The following is an 11356-nucleotide window of genomic DNA, read 5'->3' on the forward strand; positions in this document are numbered from 1 at the left end:
ACCGAAACCCCACCCGTAACCGAACCAACTCAAACCGAAACCCAGCATACAACCGAACCTACCCACACTCAACCACCACCCGAAACTACCCCACCCCACACTCAACCTGAACCTACAAAACCCACAACACCCCCAGCTTCACCACCCCCACCATCTCCAGATCATGCCTCTGATGGAGATAACCCGTTCCTTGGCGGTGACAACATGACCTTTGATTCGGTCTACTTTAGTCCGTTTCAGGTTCAAAGCGATGAAGAGGATGATGCTCCAGTGACAAAGAAACATTTTAAGGAGCTCAACGAGAAGGTTGATTTACTTCTTGCCTCATCTTCCAACCACCAGTCCTCTCTCTCTGAAGCCGCTCTTCAGAAGATTGTTGATGCCTTCTCCAGGGCTCAGCATGATTCTGTAGCTTCAACCACTGCCACCATAGACGCCTCTACCAAAGCCTGTGCGGCTGCGACCACAAAAGTCGATAAACTATTCTCAGACGCCTCTTCCCTGTTGAAGTCCTTACAGGAGAGTGCGGATTCTACCAAGACAACTTTGGAACCGATTGTTCAGCAATTGGCAAAGTTCGTCTCAACGGAGTTGGCATCGTTCGCTACACTTCGCCAATCCATAAGCGACGATAACTCGGTCCTTCGTGCCTCCATTGATGAGCGCCTCGCTAAGCTTCAGGAGGATCTCGCAGCTGAAAACTCATTGATGGACGTTCTGGCAAGCAAAACCACCGCCCTAAAGGTCAAGAGCACTTAGCTATCAAACTCACAGCAACAACTTGAAGCTCTTCGATCCGAAAGGGAGGTCATAAAGACATGTGTTTCAGATGTACACGCTGCCCTATCCAACATCCTAGAAGCACACGATCCAATTCTAAACCATTCGGTGAGGCGAACCCTTGCTGAAAAACTTTCTCCTGCCATGGACCTTCTCAGCAAAATCGAAGGCTTACCTAGTTTCGTGTCCAATCCGAAACAAGGGGGAGAAGAGAAGAAGACCGGATCGAAACCACCTCCTTCCTCCAAAGTTACTCACACAACCGAACCACCTCCAACTGGTCAAACTTCGGGTTCGGGTGTGAAGGATAAAGGGAAGAATATAGCTGAGGAAGAAGATGAAGATGAAGACAAAGAAACCATTGCGGACATGTTGAAATGAAAGAACAGTCGCAATGTTGATGAAGATGTTAATCGTGTGGCGCGAGAGGCTGAAGAAGCCGAACGCAAGAAGAAGGAAGCCCACGATCTCCTTGAGAGCAGGAAGACTCTCTTCCCTGCCTGGACTCGGGAGCGAATGATCAAGGAGGCCATAGATACTCCCAGCATCCTATGGCTCGAGCCAGTGATCTCGTTCGACTGCTATAATTATGTCGATTCGCAGTTCGACATGTCGCTGACTCGAAAGGCGTTTATCTTCCACGCCTTCTCAAATATTTATGAAGTCCCTCATCCGAACCCTGAGGTTGATAGGGAGCTCATTGACTTCAATCTGAAGGCTGCTCGTCCTCAGTATCTAACATGGAGCGCCCAGAAGATAGTGAACGTTCGGGTATTGAAGCCTTACACCGAAGGAAGATTCATCAATGTTCGGTTCAAGGTGATTCGAGGATCTGTAAAGTCTGAACATCTTATATCCCTGGCAGATCTACCGAACCTAAATCCTCATGATTGGATTGTTTTGCATAACATCCTCTTGACGAATGAAGCTGAATATGGTCCGATTATAGACCATCTCAAGAGGATGATTGTATGTTACATCATGGAGGTAGCCCTAATGGATCAGGAGGTAGCCACTGTCTTCAAGAAGAAACCGAAGATAGCTCCTGTGGGATCGGCCAGTGATCTCAATCAGATGAAAATGGGCAAGATCGACCCGAGACGCAATTCGGTCATGTTCACTAGAGCAGAAGGACATAAATGTCTCTTTGCTTTAGCTGACAAACATCTTTACACCACATCTTGTCTCGAGCACGTGTTGTCGATCGTTCAAAGGTGTAAAGAGAATGCAGCGGATGATGTTAAGTACTTCAATGACATGATCCAGTGGTACATCAGGTTTAGACAGACGATACTGGCTCTTATCTCGCGTCTGTTTAATATCGTGAAGAAGAAAGTTCCTGCCGCTGCTGGCCCAAGTAACAAGTGAAGGTCTCGCTCCAATTGACGCAAAGGGGGAGATTGTTGGGTTGAAGATTCGTTCAAGGGTTGCGTCATTGGGCTCGGCTATTAGTCTATTTATTTTGTACTCCGGTTTGGGCCTGTCCAACTGAGAGCCCGTTAGGTTTATTATATAAGTATATGCTTGCATGCATATTAGGTTAACGATTGTGATCGATCTAGAGTATAACGATAGTATTACAGATTTCTTTGATCGTTCTTGTAAACCTACTAATCCTCTACAGTTGATGTTCTTAATCGAGCTCTTCTGAGGGTTTTGTTTTAATCATTCGGCACGTTTGATTCATTCTTGACTTGTTCTTATTTTCGTGTTCTTGCTGTTTTATATTTACTTACCTGTTTAAGATCTAATCGATCTTCAAAGATTAAAGTTTTAATCTCATATATATATATATATATATATATATATATATATATATATATATATATATATATATATATATATATATATATATATATATATATATATATATATAAACATGTTTGTGTAAAAGCACGTATATATAAAAATATTTTTGAACAAATACGTTTTCTTACACATTTTTTTTTAATAAAAGTGTTTGTATAAAAACATTTTTTTAATGAAAACGTGTTTATATACGTAAATATATATAAATATATTTACTATGAAAACGTGTTTGTATAAAAAAATGTTTTTTTTATAACTATGTATTTTGCATACAAAATGTTTTAAAAAAAAACGCTTTTATATAAGTATTTTGGATAAAAGAATGTTTTTAAAAAATCGTTTTTATATAGAAAAAAAGTTTTTTTACATGAAAATATTTTTTTTTTGTATAAATATGATTTTATACAACAAACAAACATATTCGAATCAAAATTTTGAAAGAAAACATAAAAAACAAAATTTAGGATGAACTTGTAAAAAAAATTGAAATCTGGGCAAAAAATGTAAACTTTGAATCAAATTTATAATAAAATTTAAAATCTAGACTAAAAGTGTAATTTTTAAAAGTTGGATAATGGGTAAAAGGTCAAATTGAATACAATTTTTGGTTTTTAAGACTTAATTAAATAAAAAATATATAAAAATTAAATCGATTACGAGTTCAAAACATAAAGACTTTTATGAAGTTTTTCCTTTTATTAATAACTATCAATGCTAAATTTAATAAAAAAAATGTCACTAATACATTCATCATTTTATTTTGCACTAGGCGAATGCCCGTGCATTGCGCAGAAACACCTATATAGTTAAAATCTTTACAAATATATGTTTTTTTTGTTAAATATAACAATAACATTGTTATATTTGATATAATAATTTGTATACTAAATTGATATAATATATTGATTATTTTAAATTATATAATAATATATGTACATCTATTATAACTGCATAATCTCAACCGTTTGAATGATTTCTACCCGTAAGTTATTCATGAATAAAATGAAATAATAAGGTTTAATGTTATTTATAGTTGTTGTTATTGCTAATTAATTTTTTTAAATTAATTTTTTTAACGTTTTAATTTCTATCATTATAATTATTTAAAATATCACATTGTTTTTTGATTTTAAATGTAACAATATTATCATTTATATAGAGTTATTTTTAACTATTGTTATTGTAAGTTATTTTAAGCTATTTATTTGAAAACATTTAACGATTACACAAATATATTTAGGAAATATTTATGTTAAATTGAGATTATAATTTAGTTTTTGCATTTTGCACTACAATTTATTACTTTTAACTATTCAAAAATATTCATGGGGTTTTTTAAGTGCAACTGGAATTTATATTTAAGTTGACACTGTAATGTCATATTTAAATTAAAAATTTAAGTATTTTGTCTAAACTGTTCAAAAGTTATAGTTTTAAATTTATAATGATTTACATACAACATATTAAATCTAATAAATTAAGTATAATCCGTTAAAAGTTAACGACATAACTTTATAAGTAGAAATAAATATATTATTTTAATATTGAAATTTAGTTTATTTATGTTTACACTTTAGGTTTGATATTTATTAAACCTTATTAACGAACTTATAATCACTATAATCACTATTAGAACGATACTGCAATTTATCATTTTAATTATTTACAAAATACTCTTTGGATTATTTAAGTTAAACTAAAATTTATATTTAAGTTGATCCTGTAATGTCATATTTAAATTTATAATTTAAGTATTTTTTACAAATTGTTCAACAGTTGTAGTTATAAAATGATAATGGTTTACAATAATATATTAAAACTAATAAATTAAGTATAATATGTTAAAATTTAAAAACATAACTTTATAAATAGAAGTAAAGATATATTCTTTTAATATTGAAATTTAGTTTATATATGATTAAACTTTAGGATTGATATTTATTTAATCTTATTAACCAACTTATAATCATTATTAAAAAGAAATTGAAAAGTCATAGGAGTTTCAAATGAATGTGGTGAAAAGAAAAATAAATGTGAGTTTCAAATGAATGTGGTGAAAGGAAAAATGCTAGCTTTATAAGGGGCTGTTTGGCAGGATCTGAATATTTAAGATCTGAATTTTTAAGAGGTCTGAATTTCTAAGAGGGTCTGAATTTTTAAGATCTGAATTTTTTAAATACTGTTTGGTTGGAACCTCTGAATTATAGTGCTGAATTATAAAAATGACCATTTTACCCTTATATAAACACCATATAAAAACCATATTAAACATAATTCTTCCATGGCCATTGGACTCTGTATGCAAGTACTCAACTTGGTTATTAGTTATCCTCATAGAAGTTGATTACAACTTAACCAACCCTATATCCATTTCTCCAGGATTATAATCCCAACCTGCCTCAACCAGCAAACAGAACAGACATCAACCTAAATAGCCTTTTCAATGTTTCTCTATGAAAAAGAGGAGATTTCAAAAACATCATTTACCACTCCCTAATTTCAGCAAAAATGTAACTATCCGAAAAACAATTTCAGAGGAAACACCTAAAATCATCAACATCATTTATCACTCCTTGAATTTCGTTTTCACATATGCACTGATAAACACCTAAAATCCCAAAAGCGATTTACGAGGAAAATTGATTTCAACAATAGGGGTCGGGAATCCTAATTTTAACAAAAACAAACAGAAAACCCCAATTGGTGACTGCCATCCATGGAGAAGACAACAATAACATATGATTTCAATCTGATTTCAACATGAAGACAACAACATCAGATTTTCAAACGATACCCTGATTTAAAAAAAAAAAAAAGTGAAAAATGGTGCTCTGATTTCACACACAAAAAAAAGCTAATGATGCTCTGATACTTGAATTTTAGGGGAAACAACTATGATACTCGATTTTCAAGAATTAAACTCGAATCCTAGAGCAATAGAAAAATAAAAACTTTACCTGTAGAAGATGCTGGAGGCGAAGGCGGCATAGGCGAAGCAAACAGAGGCAAAGTCGGCGGCGCCGGTGGCAATGCAGATCAGACGGAGGCAGACGGGATCGAAGTTGGAAGATAAAGAGGTGGAGTCAAAGAGAAGAGGCATGCGTATGAGAAAAGAAAAGAGCGTGTTTTTATCCGGGGCACAATCGTCCTCTTTTTAATTCAGATACGAGTTTATGTCTGGTTTTTTAAGAGGCATTTGTTCAATTAAGAGGTATTTTATAAGTGGCTACCAAACATCACACATTTGAAATTTTAACAGGTTATCTCTTAATTTTTCAATTAAGAGGTAAACAAACAGGACCTAAGATATATAAATATAGATATAGATATAGATGTGTTAGAATATGTTATACTTTTCTCACTTCACTCTAGGGACGGTTTTAAGGGGTTCTCGGTGTGGCACTGGTAACCCTTAACTTTTCTAGCCGCAGTGTAAAAAATTTCAATTTTTCGATTTTTTTTAACTATTTTTCATGTATCGGCAACACCTATTCATCCCGGCAACACCTACTATGTATTCCTGCGTCCGTTCTGCTTCACTCTCATCCATAGTTTGCATTAGTTGTTTATGAACTTCTGTAGATTAGTTCAAATCTTTTAAAACGAATATTAAACATGTTTGTCTAGCTTCTTCTTTTTGTTTTCTTGTTTTTTTTTGTTTTTGTTTGTTTGTTTTTTTTCTCTTTTTTGAACACTTTGAAACTCGGTTATTCTTTTACAAGTCCTATAAAAATACTATGTGTGGAATTGTGGATATTCATCCACCAATTTTTAATTTTTATATATTTTATAATAGATTGTACCTATTTATACTTATCTGTCAAAAAAGTTAATTTAACAAACATAACCGAGCATAACGATAGAAATCTAGGACTAAACTGTAATAAAGTTAGGATTAAGAGAAATAATTTTTTTACTTGAAACGTAAATAGCAAAATGTAAACAGAATTACATGTAAAAAAGGGTAAACGCTACCCCTAGGCATCCCTCCATACAAGTCTAATAATGGCTTCGAATGAGATTTCACTTATAAATTTTTATAAGGATTCTTACCTCTCCATTGGTAGACAAATACATGAAAAAAATTTAAATAACATGTATCACAAAAACACAATCGCCATCAAATTATACTAGATTTTTTAAATTATACTCTAAGTAAAAATATACTGAGTTCAGGCCCTCCGTTTCCATCCATGTTCATCATATAATAAGCTTCCGAGTCACGACTCCCCACGACTCGCTGAAACCTCGCTCTCATGTACAGGAACTCGCCCTCCGACTCTCCGCAACTTCCTCCGGCGCTGCTCTTTCTGCCGCCTTCCAACACCGGTAGAACACCAGCTCCCACAGAGACGCTCTGCACCGTGCTCAGTGCATACCAATCGGAGTCCGAGCACGCCCTTGCCGACGCGTACCCACAATTCCTTCCGTTACAGTACATCGTCCATGTGGGCTCGTTGAACAGCTTGATCTCTCCCCGACGACCAGACAACCTGGAGTGTTGTTTTTTCTCGCACTCAAGCGCGATCCGTACTAGCCCTGAAGACATCTCCTTAACGAGCGCCGCCGTAGATATCGATAGTTCAATGATCAGTACTGGTGCGGATCGTGGGTCATATTGCACTGCAAAGCTGACATGTCCTCTCCGGTTTCCAAACAAAGTTCCGGTGACTTTTCGACCGAGCGACGGCGTTGGTGACAGCTGAATCGGCAAGCTTAGCCGCCGGAAGGTGGGAATGATTGCAGGGATTGATATGATGGTTAGAAGCGAGCGTATAAGTGTGGAGATTCCAGTGCGGGTTCTGGAAAAACGGCTGTATGATAGAGGAGAACTTTTTCCGACAAGGGGTTTGTTATCGTTAATGGAAAAGGGGTCAACGATAAATGCAGTGCAGGTGATGTAATTTGATGGGGCTATTTTGCTGGAGCTGTTCCTCGATAAAGAGAGAAGACTTTGATCATGCTTCATTCTATAAGAGTTTGATGATGATAACATGATGATAAACTTTTGAATGGAGGGAAGGGTGGTGGTTCATCTTGTTCATTTGCAATGTATATATATAGACACAGCATGAACGATACATTCGATATTTTTTCATTTTCATAATATATTTTTGATTTTATTTAATTAAAAATATAAGTTGTAAGTAAACAAAAAAAATTTGAAAAAAGAAAGTAATAACACATTAATCGCCAATTTGATAACCATCATTTTATGTAATCAATAACAGATTTTTATAATTTTGATATTGTCGATCATTCTGTATATAGTAACAATCGGATGTAAAACTTTAACATTTTCATGTTTATGTCTTTGGTAAATTTTAAAAGTGATCGACGTCGTTGTATTAATCAAAAATAAACCAACTAACCTACGTAGATAGGGTAAGTCGGATCGAATCCACAAGGAGTTCGTGGTCAAACTATGTATCAAAACAGTCAATGGAAAATAGATTACTTGTAATCGTGACAAAAAGGTTTAAACAAAGATTAACCAAAAACATACTTGAAACTTTATTAGCTAAAACAAAACATTAAATGAGAAAAGTAAGGTATTTCCGGTTCATTTGTCGGACAATTCGGATTCACACACTTTCTTCCCTAAAATCCTAGTTCAATTACATAGATGTAATTGGGGTTTATGATCTTGCAACACATAATTTTGGGTATACAATGTGTTCATTCAACTAGTTGTCTTACTCCTTATGTCTATTTGGATTAAGAACAATAAGTGAATTGACAATAAAGTGTCTTGTAACTACCTATTACAATATTAAAATTTAATATCACAAGTTGGAATAATACATGTGGATTCAACCAATTGTCTTTGTTCCTAAACTACTTGAACTTGGAACAATCGGTGAATTGACAATGTACTATTTTAGTTATGAAATCAAACAAATTCATACAACCCAATTTCAATCATTGTTACCAAAAGATTATCATATGAAACATAAAAGAACAATTGAAATTAACTAGAACTAAGTAATAATCAAGTGTGTTCGTTCAAAAGTCCTAAACATCTCCGGAAGTAATCCTAATGATTTAGCCTTCCATTGAGTTCATAAAAACACTAACTTGGATGAAATAAATGAAATGCATAATAGAATTCATAATCAAACTTAGAATCATCAAACAAATGTAGCCTAATGATTATCAAAGTACGAAACAAATAAACCTTGGGAAGAAATAATCGTTTTTGAAAATTACTAGAATTGATGAAAATCACCAGTTGAATGCTCTTCAAATGTTGTTTGATGATGAATTGTATCGAATCTTGCCTTGAATCCGGATTAAAATGGAATAGATTTGTGTTTCCTAATGTTTCCAAGGGTTTTAGAAGCCTCAAAAATGCAGGAAAAACTCTGAAAATCGGAGGTGGTAACCTTAAAAACGAATGCATAGGTTACTATTTATAGTGTGTGACAAAAAACAATGAAATTGGGTGATGTGGGACGTTGGACGTCCTAAGAGATGTCTTAGACGTCATGTATAATGCCCAGACGTTTTTTGTACGTCATTTCATGCCTTTTGTCGTCCTTGAAATACAATAAAGAATGGCCAAAAACGTTAGACGTCTTAGACGCATTCTAGGATGTTCATCTTTGAATACTATGCTTTCCGAAACACATCGTTCCAACACGAGACTCCCCTAAAACGCCAAGACGTCCTAGGGGACGTCTTAGATGCCTGGAGGCGTCCTTCATGTTCCATGCAAGTTTTGGTGGTCAAAAAAACAAAAGTAGTAGAAACACAAAACACGAAAGTTGTAGAAAATCTTGTCTAGTTTCCAGAACTTCTTTCCTCATGTCAATTGGAGGCCCAAAACTTGAGATATGACCAAAACATTGAAGCATGGTCAATTTTCTCAGCAACGTTTCTTCATTCCTTTAGCAATCCGTTTTACTTGCAGGTTCCGCCCACTTTTAGTACGATATATTGACCTGCATATGATGTTCAACAACTCATCAAAGTAATGCCATTCTTGGACAATTATACATGAATTCAACAGATTTATGACTATTTAGTATATTTATAAAATAGACTTATCAAAAAGATCTGGCCAGAGAAGACACTTCCGACGATGACTAGAGAAAGTTATCAGAGGTGGAGGTCGGCTACAAAAGTTGTGGTCAATAATACATGATTTTAACCTAAAGGTTTCATACCATGATATTGAATAACTTGTTTGATTACTCGATGATAATTACATAAAAAATATATAAAAATGCATAAACCATAAGAGTTTTGGACTTAAACCCTAACCCTAGACACTAATAAAGGAAATATTTTTAGTAACGATTTCTTAAAAGCTAAATGTTAAAAGATTTCAAAAGTTTTTTGCCAAACATATCCTCATCAGTGAAATATAATAATATTAGATTACATGAAATGTTGATATAAATTAATTTTGCATGTGTTTATATAACCATTGATATAGAAAATATTTGTTGACGTGGTTAAAATGATTAGTTGGTGCGAGTATCGAACTATACCAATAATTATCAACATAAAAAATATCTTCATTTAATGGCACAAAAAAAAAACCACTACCGTGTCACACCTCCGGTTGCCGACAGAAAGGCCGAGGCGAACAACATAAATCAATGATCACAGTTATTGAAACATACATTGAACAGTACAAATATAATATTCTATTATAATCGAAATAGAAATTACATTGACAATGACTATTACTAGATCAGAACACACGCCTAACTATTTGGCGTTTTACAATGGTAGAGTGAAAAGATGGAAAGTATTCTATACAACACTTCTTACCTGTTAATAATTCTGAGAATAAATACACTAAGATATGTCAACAAAAGATTGTTAGTGAATTATACAATTTTTGACACAAAGTATTATTATAACCAAATATATTTTATAAAAGTTTATGTAGTTGACTGGCTTTTATAAATACACACTTTTCTATCAAAGTATCAAAATAAATGAGTTATAAAGATGTTTTTGGACTCATTTAGAAATATTGTTTGTTCATATCCAAAAGTATAAATTTTAATAAATGTACAAACAATTCATACTTATATCAAATTTTACCATTTCTATAGACAAATTGCATTTTATATAAAGATTTTGAATATCAAGTTATATAAAATTGTGAAAACCTAAAATAACTACTTCACTCTTGTGATTTCATACCAACGATTGTATGGTTTATATGTATAACTCGTAAATTTCAAGTTCATAAACTTTTTATGGTCGTGTCTTAGCGTTAATTAATTGTTATCTTACTTCATTTGGGAACCAACACCTAATCAGTGGGAAAAACTCCTCCCAGGTAAACGTTGTGTGTTCGTGTTGCAATAATTATTAAGTATCATTTTACTTAAATTTGGAAAACGATATTTATTAGTGGGGCAAACTCCTCCCACATGAACGTTGTGTTTTCATGCAAGAATGAAGGGTTAATATGAGTTAGTTATTAATGTAAGTTAATAAGCCTTGACTAATCATGTCATGTTCTTAATTAAGTGTTATATGAATTATTTTTGGTAATGACTTATCATTTTGAGTCACAAACTATCCCACTATATAAAGTCTCTTTCAACTAGTATAAGTGAACAAAAACCCCATATAAAACATATTTCAATTCTATACGGTAACAAAACAAATCTAGGATCTATAATTAGCTCATAACTAAACTGCGACACAAGACCTCTGCACCAGCACAAGAGAGAGCATGCTGAAAATCCACACCAACATTTTATCATCATCGTAGGTTAAGTAGTGTAGAAACCTCAAT

The 11356-nt window shown here is 33.6% G+C and overlaps 1 protein-coding gene across 1 annotated transcript; it reads right to left on the bottom strand.

Annotated features, from left to right (window-relative positions):
* Positions 1 to 6511: 6511 nt before the first annotated feature.
* Positions 6512 to 7634, bottom strand: LOC111879483 (protein MIZU-KUSSEI 1). Its single transcript, XM_023875952.2, has one exon. It carries the CDS (start codon positions 7583 to 7585, stop codon positions 6734 to 6736), a length of 852 nt encoding a protein of 283 aa, XP_023731720.1. The 5' UTR covers positions 7586 to 7634; the 3' UTR covers positions 6512 to 6733.
* Between the last annotated feature and the right edge of the window lie 3722 nt (positions 7635 to 11356).

Source organism: Lactuca sativa, chromosome 9 (genome assembly GCF_002870075.4).
Source record: "Lactuca sativa cultivar Salinas chromosome 9, Lsat_Salinas_v11, whole genome shotgun sequence".
NCBI lineage: Eukaryota > Viridiplantae > Streptophyta > Magnoliopsida > Asterales > Asteraceae > Lactuca > Lactuca sativa.

Excerpts from the sequence above, each read along its gene's own strand:
- LOC111879483 (XM_023875952.2), bottom strand. The coding sequence starts at position 7,585 with ATGTTATCATCATCAAACTCTTATAGAATGAAGCATGATCAAAGTCTT.